At 51.7% G+C, this 17,885-nt stretch overlaps 1 protein-coding gene and 1 pseudogene across 1 annotated transcript; both read left to right on the top strand.

The window, feature by feature from the left end:
• LOC135306046 (zinc finger protein 420-like) overlaps window positions 1–17,885 on the top strand; it is a 124,888-nt pseudogene that overhangs the window by 102,972 nt on the left and 4,031 nt on the right.
• Window positions 1,791–17,875, top strand: LOC135305931 (olfactory receptor 14J1-like; the record flags this gene model as incomplete). Its single annotated transcript, XM_064429507.1, has 3 exons — window positions 1,791–2,252; window positions 17,599–17,673; window positions 17,747–17,875. Coding segments are annotated over 3 exons (666 nt in total), but the record flags the coding sequence as incomplete, so codon positions are not given.

The raw sequence follows: 17,885 nt of genomic DNA, 5'->3' as shown, positions 1-17,885 counted from the left end.
AATGGAAGAAAAGGGAGATCAATATTAAAGGTTTATTATGAATTATATTATGAGTTAGGAATTATTGAATTATTATGAATCATTAATTAAATATTAGTTATGAATTTTGACAAGTGCTTGAGACATCCAAACTGTTACTTTTAGTGATCAGTAGGTTCACAACAGATCCATAATGTTCCTTCAGCCACTCTGTCCATGGACAGCACCAGCATCACCTTTGCTGGACCCATCAGGCTCAGTCTGAGCTGTCCTTTCTCCAAGCTGCAAACAGAACCTGCCCACAGCCAGTGCCCTAAAAACAGGCAGGGTTCTGTCAGGCAAGGGAGAGTGCACAGAGATTTGGGGTCTGTGAGTGCTGGCAGGGAGAGATCAGGAACAGGGAAACACCTGCAAGAGGAAAATCTCCAGGAAGCAGAGAGAAGATCAGGGAAGGGGAGGAAACAAAACCCAGCAATGCTGTGGCAGGGAGAGTTTAGAGATCTCCACAGGATCCCCTCCAGTGCAGCCCTTCCCTCTGAACAAGCCCCCTCCCTCCTGTCCCCCAGCCAAGCCTCTGCCCTCAGGGCCGGGGCTCCAAGGCGTGAAGCCCCTCCTGTGCAGGCAGAGCTGCAGCAGAGCCGTGGGGCAGCTCTGCAGCCCCGGGCCCAGTTCCCTCTGCAGAGCACAGGGCTGGGAGCAGCTGCCCGGCCCTGGGGGCTCTGGGAGGGGGCACAGCTGGCTCAGGGTGACGCTGTGCCCAGTGCCCGGCTCTGGGCAATGCTGTCAGTGCAGCCAGGGAAGGAGCTGCATCTCCCTTTATCCAGTGCCATCATAAGGACACTTAGGAGTCTCCCTGAGATTTCAGTCCAAGCTGGGAGCTTCAATCCAGGATGCAAACCTGTCCTGGAGCATGTCTGAGTTATAAGATTTATGGGGAAAGGCAGAGGTGTTCTGACACTGAAAATGCTGCTGGGTTGGTGAAATGAGCAAAGTGAGTCCTTGGCTACAAATGTGGAGCTGGGCTGTGGTGGATCCATCTGCTCTCAGCAGTGCCTGGTGACCTTTACAAAAAACTTAGGAGTGCACAAATCCTCCAAGTGAGGAAAGTGAAAGTCCAGAGAAACTCCAAACACAGTCAAGTGAGAGACCATCTCCCTGCAATCTCCACTCATAATCTTTCCTCAGGGGAACTAACTGTGTTCTACCAGAGGGAAACAGAAATGCTGAGGGTTTCTGATATCCCAGAATAGCAGGAGAGACATGGGAGGAGCTTAAAAAGAAAACCTCAGAACTCTTAAACACTGAAGAGTGTCTGTGTGGGTTACAGAGGAGGGTGTCTGGGAAATGCCTTTGATTTTGGTTACAGGCATCTCCTCTAACCCTTCACTGTCCTTTCTCCATGAATAGATCCCCATGTGCAGCGCCAGCAAATGTCCAACAGCAGCTCCATCAGCCACTTCCTCCTGCTGGCATTGGCAGACACACGGCAGCTGCAGCTCCTGCACTTCTGCCTCTTGCTGAGCATCTCCCTGGCTGCCCTCCTGGGCAACAGCCTCATCATCAGCGCCGTAGCCTGCGGCCACCACCTGCACACGCCCATGTTCTTCTTCCTGCTCAACCTGGCCCTCAGCGACCTGGGCTCCATCTGCACCACTGTCCCCAAAGCCATGCACAATTCCCTCTGGGACACCATCACCATCTCCTACACAGGATGTGCTGCACAGCTCTTCTTCTTTTTTTTCTTCATCTCAGCAGAGTATTTCCTCCTGACCATCATGTGCTACGACCGCTACGTGTCCATCTGCAAACCCCTGCACTACGAGACCCTCCTGGGCAGCAGAGCTTGTGCCCACATGGCAGCAGCTGCCTGGGCCAGTGCCTTTCTCTATTCACTGCTGCACACAGCCAATACATTTTCCCTGCCCCTGTGCCATGGCAATGCCCTGGGCCAGTTCTTCTGTGAAATCCCACACATCCTCAAACTCTCCTGCTCCAAAGCCTATCTCAGGGAACTTGGGCTAATTGCTTTTAGTGCTTGTTTAGCATTTGGTTGTTTTGTGTTCATTGTTTTCTCCTATGTGCAGATCTTCAGGGCTGTGCTGAGGATCCCCTCTGAGCAGGGACGGCACAAAGCCTTTTCCACCTGCCTCCCACACCAGGCTGTGATCTCTGTGTTCCTCAGCACTGCAGTGTTTGCCTACCTGAAGCCTCCCTCGATCTCCTCCCCATCCCTGGATCTGGCCCTGTCAGTTCTGTATGCGGTGGTGGCTCCAGCCCTGAACCCCCTCATCTACAGCCTGAGGAGCCAGGAGCTCAAGGCTGCAGTGAGGAAACTGATGACTGGATGATTTCAGAAACATTAAACTGCTGGCCAAATTCTGCCAATCACTTGTAATAAAAGTCATCTTTGATACTTCTTCTTGATTTCCGTGTGGAGATGCTTTTCTTTGTTTTACTTTTTTGATATTGTCCATTAAAAAATGTCATTTTTTGTGCCATTTCTCATTTTCCTTCTCTCCACCTTCCCTGTGTCCATACACTGAGTCAGTGAGGGGTTGCGCTCTCAATGCCTTTAAATTAACTAATGGATCTCCCAGCAGAGTTTTCTGCAGAGATACCCTTTTGCTGCCTTCTCTGGAGCTGCAGCAGCAATGTCTGTGTGCAGATCAGTGCTGGCCCAGCAGCTGTGCCCAGCAGCAGCAGCAGCACTTGGTGTTGCCAGTGCTGCTGCCGTGGCCCTGCCCCGCTGCCCTGGTGGCCCTGGTGTTGCTGCAGGGTCTGAGTGCTCTCGGGGCCGGGCACAGTCCTGGGGGTGGCAGTGCCGGGGCTGCAGCAGGGACAGGCCATGGGCACTGCTGGGGCAGCGCTGACGCCTCAGGCCAGGCCCTGGGGGCTGCAGGCTCCTTGCCCAGGCTCTCTCAAGAACACGGCCAGGCCAATGCTCAGCACAGAAAAGCCCCAGGGTGAGCAGCCCCAGGCTGGCCGTGGGCAGGCTGGGGGCAAACAGCATGGCTGGGGCTCTGCAAGGGCCCTGGGGAGACGGGAAGGAGCAGCTGAGCAGGGGCTGATCCATCCCCAGTGCGCTGCACAGCCCAGGGCAGCGTCCCAGAGCGTCCTGATGGAGCTGCCAACAACATCCCCCCTCTGCAGCCCTGGCCTCTCCCCCAGCTCACAGAGGTGCCGCATCCTTGCAGGCACAGCCACGGCAGCACTGGCTCAGGAGCCCCTGTTTGCATTGCACAGAGCAGGCGGGAGCACCCCCATGCTGCTGCTGTGGGGACATGAACCTGAGGGAGCACAAATGCCATCAGCCCCTGGGGCCAGCAAGGGCTGGGGGACACCAGGGAAACCACTCAGCTTTGTTCTGGCCTCTGCAGTCAGCCAGAAAGTTTGTTCCCATCAGCTGGGAGTTTCCTGTGCCACTGCAGACGCTGTTGCTCAGAGCCAGGGCTGCCTGGCAGCCACCTCCAAATTGCCCTGAATATTTCCTTGGCTTCACCTTTGCTTTCTTTACTCCTCCTGCTACAAATTTCTTCGTCTTGCCCAACCCTGTCCCCTCCCCTGCAAAAAGCCCATCCCTGTTTGCCCTTTCCTCTCTGGCCCCAGTCCCCATTGCAGTTCCTGACTTGGCACCATGGGAACGTCCCTTGGGGAGCAGGATCATCCTCCAAGTGCTGCAGGAATTGTCTGCAGGCTCCTGCAGTGCCTGGTGCTGCTCCCTTGCCAGAGGCACCCCAGGCCAGGGGGGCACATCTGGGCTGCTGTGTCTGCCTGTGGGGCTCCCTGTTCTGGGCAATGAGGAGGAGCTGCAGAGGCTCTGCAGGACTGACAGGATGGGCTTTGGGGCTGGCAGGAGAAGCTGAGGGACCTGGGCTGCTGGAGCTTCTGAAGAGGAGGCCCAGGGCTCATCCTGCAACTGCTCCAGGGGTGGTTTCAGAGAATCCCAGAATCAGCAAGGTTGGAAAAGACCTTGGAGATCATCAAGTCCAACCTGTGCCCTGACACTGCCTTGTCTCCCTGAAGCCTCCTCTTCTCCAGGATAAATGAACTCAGTTCCCTCATCTGCTTCTCACAGGACATGTGCTGCAGACCACTCACCAGCCTTGTTGCCCTTCTCTGGACACGCTCCAGCCCCTCCATGTCCTTCCTAAATTGGGGGTCCTGAACTGGACACAGCACCTGAGGTGCTGCCTAAACGGTGCTGAGCACAGGGGAAGAATCACTGCCCTGCTCCTGCTGGCCACACCATTCCTGATCCATAGGAGTGCCAGAGGTTGGATGGGGGATATGGCAGGGAGGTGGTGGGGACAAATGTTCTTGATTGTCAGCCATGAAGTTTCTTGATTTTCATATCTTTTCAGACTGCTTTAGAAGGTGCTGAGGTCAATATCAATTGGACATTACTAATATCAATCTATAAACAGGAAAAGAAAACAGGACAAAATAGTTGTCTTTGCATTTTTTCCGATATAACATATTCACCTGGGATACACATCTGAAATCTGTCTAATTAAGCACAGAAGATTTAAAACTTCAATTTTTGCCATGAGCTTTTCTTGTTCAGGTCTTTTGAACAAATGTTTATGTTATATTTTCTTAATTATCCCATCATAAAAAAAACCCAAACAAAATTAAATGTAGCAGCAGTTTAAATGAAGTAGCTTAAAAGTATATAAAATTGAATGCACTCAAAATATTGACAATATAATTTGGTTATTATAGGGATAATTTGGTTCTTATAATAGCACATAAGCAAAAATAACCGTGTGGGGTAGCACAGGGTACAGAGTGCAGGGCTTGACCCCTGTCCCCTCACGTACATATTGCCAAAACTAAAATTCTCCTTTTTATAATGTACATCATCACCATCTCCTCCCATTTTCAATTTGTCACACTTGTATGTCCACCCTCATTATCACCTTTACCACGCATGATCCAACATTTTTTAGGGGGTCATGCCACTCTTTGGGGGTCATCTCTGATGAAGGCCTCTCCTCTTGCTCAATGTCCTTTGATTCACCTTTTGGATTACACATGCACACCAAGCTGGTATAATGTAAGCCACAGCTAATATCATACAAGCCAATATTATGTTCTAGCATCAAAGCAATAAATCTCATATAATTAATTTTCCTGGATGTCCAACCAAATTTTCCTCTCTTCCAACTAAATTTAGAAATAGTTATCTCTTGCTTCTTCTTCTTCTTCTGAACATCTGCATGAGAAGGGGGGGGGGGGGGAGGATGACACCCCTCCTCTCCCTGTCTTTCTTGGCATTATACCTTTAACTGTTTTATTATTTCCAAATATTAATTATTTTAATTCTTGTATTAATATTGAGTACTGTTTCAATTTTATCACCACGGATCACAACTATTTATTAGATAGGGAAAAAGAGAGTCTGATGTATCAATTACATCCTTCTCCATAGCTTTACAAGAGGATTTCAGCTCTAAGATCAAGGCATTTCCTCATCCCTCCCATCTGGGACACAAGTTCCTCTTCACTGACCTCACTGTCTTCATGTTGCTCTTCTATGTGCCTGCACTTTGTCCTTTTCTCTCCCTCGAGGGAGGATGGAAGCACTGAAAGAGTTAATATCTCTCCCGGGGCCTGCAGATGGTTCCGTGACCCCGGCTGGGCTGGGTCCTTGCGGCCGGAGCTGTTTTACCATGGAGGTTTCTGCAGCGGCTGCGCTGGGGCTGTGTCAGGATGGGCCACGCTGGGGCAGGGCCAGGATCTCAGCAGCCAGGCCAGAACACAGCAGCAGCACGGCCGGGGCCCATGGCTTCTCCTCCCCCTGCCCGGGGCTTGCGGGTGAACCCCAAGGGTGGCAGAATCTTGGCCGAGCCGGCCCGGCCCGGGGCTGCTCCTGGGGCCCGGCAGATCCTGGCTGGGCCCGGGCTGGCGGTGGGGCAGGGCTCGGTAGCGCCCAGGTGTTGGCAACCGCAGCCATGGCCCGGCCCGGCCTCGGCCCCGCGGCCTCCCCTGCCCTGCCTGGCAGCCGATGGGGCCTGGGGGCTCCCTGGGAAGGGGCCCGGCCCCACGGCAGGAGCCGCCCGGCCCGGCCCGGCTGAGATGGGGCTGGGCCAGCCTTGTTACCTCTTTGCTGGCCAGAAGGGAAAGAGACCCTCCCAGGCTTTCTCATCTTCAACATGTGTCTTCACAGAGTCATGTACAGTTTCCTTAGTGGTTTAACAGATTGTCAATTCTCAAAGCTATTACTGATTTTTTTTTATTAGACACAGAGGAATCTGCTAGCAGCTTCTCTTCGAACATCACTTCCATGATGCAAAACCCCCACACCAGCACAGAGCACAGAGCTCCTTTCTCCATATGGAGTGGTCATGGGCCTGAGGCCTCAAAACCCCTTTTTTGGGAGATCTCTGGGGGCTCCGCCCAAGGTGTTTTAAAATGAAAACATTCAGTTTGGAGTCTAAGAAAATCACCAGAGGACAGGACCTGCCTGGCCTGTCTGTCCTGGCTGCTTTTGTCTGGGAGCAATCCCTAGATATACGGAATTTGGGAGGCCAAATTCTAATTTTGGCCATGGCCCTTGGCATGAAAGCTCATTCTTTTCCATCGGAAGGAAGGAACAGCCGCAGTGTTTCAGGGGAAGATGAGAGGTGATCACCAGAGGCCAAGGCCAGCCAGAGCTGGCAGGTTTTGTTCTGGGACATATCCTTGCCTACAGGAAATTTTTTAGGGAGAGTACCAATTTTGGCTATGGTCACCTGAAAAGACGGATGGTTCTTTTCCATAGCAATGAAATCATGGAGTCCCAGTGCTGCAGGAGCTGATGAGAGGCAGCCCTTGATATCCCAAGATCAGCTGGACCTGTCAGGTGGCCCCTGGGAGGCCAAGCCAACCAGACCTGTTCCATGTTCCCTTGGTTCCATGGGGCCCTGAGGTGTCATAATGCTCCCCTGGTTACAGAATCACCAAATCACAGAATCACAGGGTTGGAAGAGACCTTTAAGATCATTGAGTCCTACTCATTCCTTGATGCCTCAAATAAACCATGGCAGCGAGTGCCACATCCAATCTTTTTTTAAACACATCCTGGGATGGTGACTCCACCACCTCCCCGGGCAGACCATTCCTGTACTTTATCACTCTTTGCATGAAAAACTTTTTCCTACTATCTAGCCTATACTTTCCTTGGCATAGCTGTAGACCGTGTGCTCTGGTTCTGTCACTTGTTGCCTGGAGAAAGAGACCAACCCCCACATGACTACAACCACCTTTCAGGAAGTTGTTGAGATTGATAGGATATCTCTGAGTCTCCTTTTCTGCAGGCTAAACACCCCCAGCTCCCTCAGTTGTTCCTCACAGGGTTTGTGTTCCCAGCCCCTCACCAGCCTTGTTGCCCTCCTGTGGAAGTGCTCAAGCATCTCAATGTCCTTCCTAAACTGAGGAGCCCAGAACTGGACACAGCATTCAAGATGCAGCATCACCAGTGAATGAGTACAGGGGAAGAATGACCTCCCTGCTGCTGCTCACCACACCATTCCTGATCCAGGCCAGGAGCCATTGGCCTTCTTGGCCACCTGGGCACACTGCTGCCTCATGTTCAGCTGGCTGTCGAGCAGTACCCCCAGGTCCCTTTCTGCCTGGCTGCTGTCCAGCCACTCTGTCCCCAGCCTATAATATTGCAGGAGGTTATGTGACCAAAATACAGGACTTGGGACATGAAGTTATTAAACTTCATCTTATTGGACTCTGCCCAATCACCCAACCATTCCAGATCTGCCTGCAGAGCCCGCCTACCTTCCACCAGATGGACACATGCTCCCAGCCCAGTGTCATCTGCAGATTTACTAATGAAAGACTCAATCCCCTCATACATGTCTTCAGTGAAGATATTGAACAGAGCTGGCCCCAGCACAGAGCCCTGAGGGACAGCACTGGTGCCTGGCTGCCAGCTGGATGCAGCAGCGCTCACCAGCACTCTCTGGGCCGGCCATGCAGCCAGTTCTGAACCCAGCACAGAGTGCTCCTGTCCCAGCCCTGGGCTGCAGCTTTTCCAGGAGTGTGCTGTGGGACACAGTGCCAAAGGCCTGGCTGGAGTCCAAATAGACACATCCCCAGCCTTTCCTGCATCCACCAGGAGGGTCACCTGGTCATAAAAGGAGACCAGGTTGGTCAAACATGACCTACCCCTCCTGAACCCCTGCTGGCTGGGTCTGATACCCTGGCCATGCTGGAAGTGCTGGGTGATGACACTCAGTACAAACTGTTCCATCACCTCACCAGGTGCTGAGGTCAGGCTGACTGGCCTATAATTACCAGGATCCTCCTTCCCACTCTTCTTGTGAATGGGTGTCACATTGGGCAGCTTCCAGTCACCTGGAACCTCCCCAGTGAGCCAGGACTGCTGGTAAATGATGGAGGGTGGCTTGGCAAGCTCATCTGCCAGCTTCCTCATCACCCTGGGGTGGATCCCATCTGGTTCCATGGATTATGAACATCCAAGCAGCTCAGCAGTTCTCTGACTGCCTTCTCTTGGATAATGGGGGGACCATTGTGTTCCCTGGCACCATCTACCAACACAGGAGGACAGTTGTCCTGGGGACAAGCTGTCTTCCACCAAAGACTGAGGCAAAGACTGTGTTAAGCACTTCTGCCCTCTCCTCATCTGCAGTTGCTAAGTTCTCTCCCTCATCCAGTATAGAACAGAGGTTGGTCTTACCCTTCCTTTTACCATTAATATACTTGTAAAAACATTTTTTATTATCCTTTACAGAAGTCGCCATTTTAAATTCATAATGAGCTTTGGCCTCCCTGATTTTTTTCCTATATGCTCTAGAAGCCCTCTTATATATTTCCTGAGAGACCTGACCCTCCTTCCAAAGATGATTCATCCTCTTTTTATTCTTAAGGTCCTCCAAAACCTCCCTCCCCATCCCGGCTGGGCGATTGCCTCGTCGCCTCATCTTTCAGCCCACAGGGACAGTCTGTTCCTGTGCCCTCAAGGTCTCTGTTTTGAAGCATATCCACCTTTTCTGAACCCCCTTGCATTTAAGGGCTGCTTCCCAAGGAACTCTTTGAATAAGCCTCCTAAATAGGCCAAAGTCTGCTCTCTGAAAGTCTAGTATAAAAGTCTTGTTAATGTTCCTCCTGACTTCACCAAATATCAAGAATTTTATAATCTCGTGATCACCCTGCCCCAAGTGTCTTCCAACCACCACATCTCCCATCTCTATTTGCAAACAACAAGATCTAACACAGTACCTCCCCTGGTGGGCTCACTCACCAGATGTGACAAAAAGTTGTCCTCCACACACTCTAAAAATTTCCTGGACTGCCTTTTTTCTTCTGTATTAAGTTCCCAGCAAATGTCGGGCAAATTGAAGTCAGCTACAAGAACAAGGGCTGATGATCCAGACACATTCTCTAGCTGCTTACAGAATGAGTTGTCCACCTCTTCTTCCAGGCTGGGTGGACGATAACAGGCTCCCAGTAGGATGTCAGCCTTGTTGGCCTTCCCCCTAATTCTCACCCACGGGCATTCAACTTCATCATTACTTTCAACATCCATAGCATCAAAGCCCTCCCTAATATAAAGGGCCACTCCTCCACCTCTTGTATTTTTTTTTATCTCTTCTGAACAGTTTCTAGCCATCCAGTGCAGCACTCCAGCCATGTGAGTCATCCCGCCACATTTCCATTATGGCAATTACACCATAGCTCTGCTGCTGGGCCATGGCCTCCAGCTCTTCCTGTTTGTTACCCATGGTGCGTGCACTGGTATCCATGCGCCTCAGCTGGGCTGCTGATTTCACCCCTAATTCAGGCTCACTCAGCCATTGGGCCTGCTTCCAGACAGCCCAGCTGCATCCCCTTCCCCCTTCAGACCTAGTTTAAAGCTCTCTCAACAAGTTCTGCCAGTTCATAGCTAAAAACCTGCTGCTTCTTAACAGAGAAATGGAGCCCATCTGGTTGCAGCAGGCCAGGTACAGTAAAAGTTGCCCCATAATCAAAATTCTGCATTCAAAATTCAACATCAACTCTTAAGCCACTTGTTAATAATTTGAGCTCTTCTATTCCTTTCACTGCTCTTCTTAGCCTCCAAAGGGACTGAGGAAAAGACTACTTGTGCCTCTGTCCTATTAATCATCTGACCCAATGCCCCAAAGTCCCTTTTAATTGTCCTGACACTCCTCTTTTCAATCTCATCACTGCCAGCCTGGAGTATCAGCAGTGGGCAATAATCAGAGAGCTGAATCAGCCCAGGCAGTCTCTCAGTGATATCCTGTACCCAGGCCCCAGGGAGGCAGCAGACCTCTCTGTGGGGTGGGTCCAGTTCATATATGGGCCCTCTGTTCCCCTCAGAAGGGAGTCACTCACCACGATTATACTTCTTTCCTTTTTGATGTTACAGGTGGTAATCCTTCTCAGACATGAATCATAATTTGGGAGGCTCACTGGGCAGATAATTTTCTTCTAAATCATGCGGTTGACTCTCTAGATCCAGGGGCTCATAGCTGTTCTGAAGTGGCACCTGGCTGGGGAGTGGGGGCCAGAAGGAATTTTTATTATTCCCTCCTCGAGTAGATATCCACTCCCACTCCCCTTCATCTGCCAGGTGTCCTTCTATTGTCTGACAGTGAGAGGCATAAAAGAGAGTGGGAACCAAGGAGAGCATTGCTGTGCTGCCAGACCTCATGGAACCAAGGATCCACTGGGACACTGCAGGGCCTTGGGGGACCACGGCGCCATTGTGACACTGCGGGACCCAAGGATCCAAGGGACTTTGTGACACCAAGGGGTTCCATGGAACCAAAGGGACATTGTGACACTGCGAGGCCTCATGGAGACCATTGGCACACTGGGGCCTCAAGGAACTGTGGTGACACCAAGCTGGGTGTGAGTGTGGATCTGCTGGAGGGTAGGAGGGCTCTGCACAGGGCCCTGGACAGGCTGGATCCAGGGGCCAAATCCAACAAGGTGAGGTTTAACAAGTCCCAGTGCCGGGTCCTGCACTTTGGCCACAACAACCCCTGCAGCACTACAGGCTGGGGACAGAGTGGCTGGACAGCAGCCAGGCAGAAAGGGACCTGGGGGCACTGATGGACAGCAGGCTGGACATGAGGCAGCAGTGTGCCCAGGTGGGCAAGAAGGCCAATGGCTCCTGGCCTGGATCAGGAATACTGTGTCCAGTGGGAGCAGGGCAGTAATTCTTCTCCTCTGCTGGGCGCTGGTTGGGCAGCACCTCGAGTGCTGTGTCCAGTTCTGGGCCCCCAATTTAGGAAGGACATGGAGCATGTCCAGGCAGGTGAGGGAACTCAGTTCGTTTATTATGGAGAAGAGGAGGCTCCGGGGAGACAAGGCAGTGTCAGGGCACAGGTTGGACTTGATGATGTCCAAGGTCTTTTCCAACCTTGCTGGTTCTGGGATTCTCTGAAACCATCCTTGCAGCAGTTGCAGGATGAGCCCTGGGCCTCCTCTTCAGAAGCTCCAGGAGCCCAGGTGCCTCAGCTTCTCCTCCCAGCCTCAAAGCCCATCAAGGACATGGATGATCCAGGTCACTGTGGCCTGGGTTGGGTTCCCCAGGTTCCCCTCTGCAGCTCGTCCTCATTGCCCAGAACAGGGAGCCCCACAGGCAGACACAGCAGCCCAGATGTGCCCCCCTGGCCTGGGGTGCCTCTGACAAGGGAGCAGCACCAGGCACTGCAGGAGCCTGCAGACAATTCCTGCAGCACTTGGAGGATGATCCTGCTCCCCAAGGGACATTCCCATGGTGCCAAGTCAAGAACTACACTGGGGAGTGGGGCCAGAGAGGAAAGGGCAAATGGGGATGGGCAGTTTGCAGAGGAGGGAAGAGGGGTGGGCAAGAGGAAGAAATTTGTAAGAGGAAGAGTAAAGAAAGCAAAGTTGAAGCAAAGGAAATGCTCAGGGCAGTTTGGGGATAAAGCCCTGGCTCTGAGCAACAGCGTCTGCAGCGGGACAGGAAACTCCCAGCTGATGGGAACAAACTTTCTGGCTGACTGCAGAGGCCAGGACAAAGCTGAGTGGTTTCCCTGGTGTCCCCCAGCCCTTGCTGGCCCCAGGGGCTGATGGCATTTGTGCTCCCTCAGGTTCATGTCCCCACAAGCAACAGCGTGGGGGTGCTCCCGCCTGCTCTGTGCAATGCAAACAGGGGCTCCTGAGCCAGTGCTGCCGTGGCTGTGCCTGCAAGGATGTGGCACCTCTGTGAGCTGGGGGAGAGGCCAGGGCTGCAGAGGGGGGATGTTGTTGGCAGCTCCATGAGGATGCTCTGGGACGCCTTCCTGGGCTGTGCAGCGCACTGGGGATGGATCAGCCCCTGCTCTGCTGCTCCCTCCCGTCTCCCCCAGGGCCCTTGCAGAGCCCTAGCCATGCTGTTTGCCCCCAGCCTGCCCACGGCCAGCCTGGGGCTGCTCACCCTGGGGCTTTTCTGTGCTGAGCATTGGCCTGGCCGTGTTCTTGAGAGAGCCTGGGCAAGGAGCCTGCAGCCCCCAGGGCCTGGCCTGAGGCGTCAGCGCTGCCCCAGCAGTGCCCATGGCCTGTCCCTGCTGCAGCCCCGGCACTGCCACCCCCAGGACTGTGCCCGGCCCCGAGAGCACTCAGGCCCTGCAGCAACACCAGGGCCACCAGGGCAGTGGGGCAGGGCCATGGCAGCAGCACTGCCAACACCAAGTGCTGCTGCTGCTGCTGCTGGGCACAGCTGCTGTGCCAGCACTGATCTGCCCCAGCTCTGCACACAGACATTGCTGCTGCAGCTCCAGAGAAGGCAACCAAAGGGCATCTCTGCAGAAAACTCTGCTGGGAGATCCTTTAGTTTCTTTAAAGCCACTGAGAAGGCGGCTCGTCTTTGACAGAGTCTATGTGAATGCCACGGGGGAGATGGAGAGAAACAAAATGAGAAATGGCACAGACAATGACATTTCTTGTGGTCAATTCCATGTCTGCACTGCGTGGCTCTTCCCTCTGGGCAGAGCACCTCACAGTGGGATGATGTAATTTTTATCAGTCATGCAGTGACACTCAATGGCCCATTAACAAAAGATATCTCCCCAAAGGGAGGACTGATTTGTTGAAGAGATAAAGTAAACTGCCCAATTAGCAGAAGATAACTGCCCTACCTCTGACAGATGGCAAATACAATACACACATTATCTCTCAATCCAGAACAACAGGAGTTCAAATTAATGGAATTTAACTTGACATTGCTCAAATCTAACAATAACAATGCTTAACCTTGCTTAGCCTTGTCAACCCTGAATTTGCATTAAATTAAACATCATAGAATCAAAAATTAATATCCTTAAAAGTTATACATACAACAAAATTTAACTTATTCTGATGCTATTCATGGAAAAAAAGTCACAGAAAAGTTGAACAATCTGCAATTGAAATAATAGTGTGAAGGATTTACTGGCGGGATACAAAGGATGTAATAAATATGTCATGTTTTTATGTAAACTAGTTTTGAGAGAAGCCCATGGCAGCCACAAATTTTATGCAAGCATAAATTTACTTAGACATTTTAAAGTGCAGTTTTACTGAAAGAAACAACAATGTGGAATTCAGCAAATTGCCCAGCAAAGCAGCGGCTTCTTGAAATTGTATTTAGTGTCATTCCAGATGGTCAATTTACCAGCATTTCTGTTAAAGAACCTCCAGCCAGTGCCGTGGTGGGGGGGCCTGGCGGAGCCGCGCCGGGGGCTCGGGGGAACCGCGCCGGGAGCAGCCGAGCCACGCACCCCAAAGCGCCCGTGGTTCCCCCTCCTGCCCCAGAGCCTGTGAATGTGCCTCCGTGCCACAGGGAAGGGGCAGGAGATCTCCCAGTGCATCCCCAGCAGGACAGCGTTGGCAGTGGGGTTGTCCTGCAGCCAGGGGCCATGCTGGGCTGGGAGATGGAGCAGGAGAGAGGGGGAAAGGGGCACTGACTTCCTCCTCACCTGCCTGAGTGTTTCTGGGCATCTTCCTCTTCCTTGCAGCATTCTCCTGCATTGGGCCAAGGTTTGGGAATGGGAAATCCTGGTTTGGGGAAAAACAAGGGATGAGCACCAGGAGTCTTAAGGTTCTTCCGCCCAAGTCCATCTCTAGAAGTCACCTGGTGTCCATAAAAACCTTCAAAAAGCAAAAGTGAATCAAAAAAGCCACCACCAGGAGTGTCCCATTTCCAGTCTCATCCCTCTGGGGTTCTGGTGGTCCCCCCTCTCATGGCTGCTTAGGATCCCATGGGTCGTGGGGATCCCCCCTCTCCAGGGTCCTGCTTAGGGATGCTGGGGGGTTTTGGGGTCCCAGGGTCACCCTCTCCAGCCTCCACGCTACCAGCCACTTTGGGCTCCCCCTCTCCCCACTGCCCTCTCCTGTTTAGGGCAGATTTGGGAGAGAACCTCCAAAGTGGTTTCCACGAGACAGCAAATTCAAGTGGCTCCTCCCCCAACCAGATCTGGAAAATATCTCCTTGGATAAAAGTGGCAAAAATCTGTTTATTTAACAAGGAAAGTATTCACCAGCCAGCAAGAATTGACCAATATTAAACAATAAAATCTCTTGCTGCTCCAAGAGAGATGACAAACTCAGAAAGTCCCTCCGTGGGCTGTAGCTCAGCTCACTCAGTCTCTTATCAGTTTATCCAGCACTGGAAATGCCACGGACCAGGCTCGGCCCAATGGGTCAGAGTTACGAGCTGCCAGTGCCCTTCTGGGTTTTCAATCCAGAGCAGGTATAAACAGCTCCAAAGAAAAAGAAAAATCACAGTCTAGGGAACTTATCTGCCTCAGAGAGCTAAAAACTAACTAAAAGCAAAGGAGAGCCCCACCCCGCCAGCTGTCTGTCCAGGAGCCGGAATGTGGAGAATTGAGTTTAGTTTCTAAAACAAACTCCTCGCTTCTTCCTTCCTCCCTTCGCGCTCAGAACCAGCCTTAAAGGTGCAGAACTCATTTCTGGGCTAAACAGAAAAATGGGGGTACGAGCATGATCCCAGGTCTAGCCCTTCTGGGGGTTTGGGGGTGTCTCTATCCCTCTGACCTCGATGATGTTTGGGTGGGGTCACACCAGGGCTGAGAGGGACAGAGACCCCCCCGGCCTCCCCAGGGATGAGAAGGTCGGAGAGCCCCCCCAGCCCTAAGCACCCTCAGCGGTGAGAGGAACACAGAGCCCCTGGTCCCCAGCCCTGCACAAGCATTCCCTGAGGCCAGCGGGATGGAGACTGCGCCAAGCATCCCCTGGGCTGAGAGGGACAGAGACTGGGCTGCCATCCCCTTGGCACCCTGGGGTGAGCACCCCACTTCCTGGGCTGAGAATAATGGAGACCCACTGGGGAATGGCCTGGGGTGACAGGGACAGGGACAACCCTCCCATGCCCCTCCCAAGCATGGCCCAGGGCGAGAGGCCCAGAGACCCCTTCAGCATCCCCTGGGCACTGGACAAAATAAACTTGGCAGAAATTAAATTTAACGCTGCATAAATCACTTGGATGAAGATTTGATTTTCTCACAAGTCACATGAGAGGAGAAAACAAATAAATCCCAAAGATTAATAAACCAACAATAGAAGGAATTCTGTGGCAATTCCAAGTTTCATCAGTTCCTGTACAGCTCCAGCTCAGCTGCTGGCAGTTTCCCAAAAAAGAAAAGTGGAAATTTGGCCCAATACAGATTATTAAAAGGAAGGGAAAGCACTGTGGAGCTGTCATGAGTGTGACAGGTAGGAAGAGAATAATGGTTCTCACATTTGGCAAAGCCCCAAGCCTCTGAATTTGGGAGTTATTTGGGAATTTAGCTACTTGAGCTGGGCACTTCTAGCAGCCTCGTGTTCCTCACCTTGGGGTGAATGAACCTTGTCAGCCTCACTGGTATCATTTGCTCACATTCCTCCAGTGATTTGAACAAACGTTTCAAAGATGGACAACAATATATTTTCTTTACACTGGCCACCCACAACAGCCATTTTCCTCATCAGCTCTCCCACAAGTTGCTCAGAGGAATTTGCATCCAAGTTTCCAAGAGGTTCTTGTTATGAATAGAAAGTTGTATTTTATTTTAAGTTTCAGAGTTAAAAAAAACTAGTAAAACCAGTCAGACTTCTTTGGGTGTGCTGCCAAAGAAAAGTCCTTAATCACCCGTTAATGGCTGTTAATTAACTATTGTTCCCCTGATGCTGACCATTTGCCAAGAAGACATCAGGACAGACCCTCCGAGGTAAAGAAAATAGAGTGAAATCCGAGCCAGTATGCAAATAAGAAATGCAGTGCACCCTGGGTTTTTACAGTTTTACAGTTTTTACAAGAAAAACCCCTAAAATCACCAGCCAACAAGTGACTTAAGTAATGTCTTAAGGATGGGAGCATAGTCCCGTACCTGCTTGAACCTTTTTGTTTCTCACCCTAACCTAAAAAGATACTGATTAAGAAGACATCCCGGAGTGTTAAACAAACAAGCAAAGGGCTCCATGACTCTCCCATGAGGACAGAGTCCCCAGCTCTGTCTGCAGACCAGTGGACAAGGCTGCATCATCCTCCTTCTTCGTGCCGTGCCTGGGAGCAATGGCGGTGTGGGCGCGACCCGTCGATTTCTCCTCACCTGAGCTCATTCTTCTTAATAAAGGCATTAAAAAAGGAGAAAGATCTCCTGCCCATTTATTTCAGTTCTCTGGAAAGAAAGAGCCCTCCTCCCACAGAGGACGGAACCATGCTGTTGTCAAGGTCAGAGAACAGGGCCTGAACTCACTGTGCCAAAATATTGTACACAATCTGGTTAATAAAATTGTTAGAGATTCTTCTGCCCCAGTTAAGGTGCTAATGAGACCAAATGCAAAACGGATTTTATTGAACAGTCAATGTGAGGTAGAGAGAGATGGAATAAAAGAGAAAAAAGGGGGAGGGCAAGAGAGTGACAGGGACAGAGACCTCCCCTGAGTCAGGGCAAGTGTGACATTGTCCCCTGTGTGTGAGGCCTTCCCGGGGTGGGGGTTTTACACCTGAGCCAGTTTGGGTAGGGGGGGTGGTGTTCACCCCCACAGCAGGGATTACCCCACTGTTTCAGGCTGCAGTCCAAGATGTAACCAAATGCATGTTTTCAATCACCACCTTTAGAAACTGTTATAAACGGGCGGGGCAGTGTTCTTTATCTCTTCCATGACTCAGCCCTGATAACGCCCTCCAGGGGCTCTCTTCTGTGAATGGGCCATTAAATGTCCCTGCAGGACTGGTAAAATGACATCATCCCATTGTGGGATGCTCTGCCCAGGGGGAGGAGCCAAGCATTCCTACCTGGATATAAGCTGAGACTTACAGCACCAGGAGCACCTTGGCTACTGGATTCCCAGAGGACAAGAGCTCCATCACCACTACTGGACCTTCAGAGGAAGACCAGACCCTTCTACAGGATCACTGCTTTGACAGAATCACGATCATCACTGCAACAGGACTGCAGCCACCATTTAATGGGACTACTCCCACCACCCTGACCAACAGGGTGGCAGGTTATATCCTGACTGTGTCAGTTTAAGGCAGTGTTTCTGTATCATTGCCTTGATCTTAATTTTCTTCTTAAACTGTAATTCTGGCTTAGACTCTCCTCCTGGTTTGCCCTCAAACCTGTACAAAACTCAATGCATTAATCTCTTGTTTTCCTCCCAAAACAGAATTTCCCATCTCAAAACCACTGCCAGATGGAGGAGAAGGCTGCGAGGAAGAGGAAGATGTCCCAGGACCACCAGGTAGGTGAGGAGGAAGTCAGTGCCTCTTTCTCTCTCTCTCTGGCTCCATCTCCCAGCTCTGCATGTCCCGTAGCTGCAGGACAACCCCTCTGCCTTGGCCATCCTGCTGGGGATGCACTGGAGGTATCTCGTTCCCTTTCTCTCTGGCACGGAGGCAAAGCCCATCCGCTCCTTGTCCTTCGTCCCCCAGACAGGAAGCTGAGGACGGAGAC

Source organism: Passer domesticus, chromosome 8, assembly GCF_036417665.1.
Source record: "Passer domesticus isolate bPasDom1 chromosome 8, bPasDom1.hap1, whole genome shotgun sequence".
NCBI lineage: Eukaryota > Metazoa > Chordata > Aves > Passeriformes > Passeridae > Passer > Passer domesticus.
The sequence above is the reverse complement of the archived record's forward strand: the minus strand, read 5'-3'. Positions and strand labels throughout refer to the sequence as shown.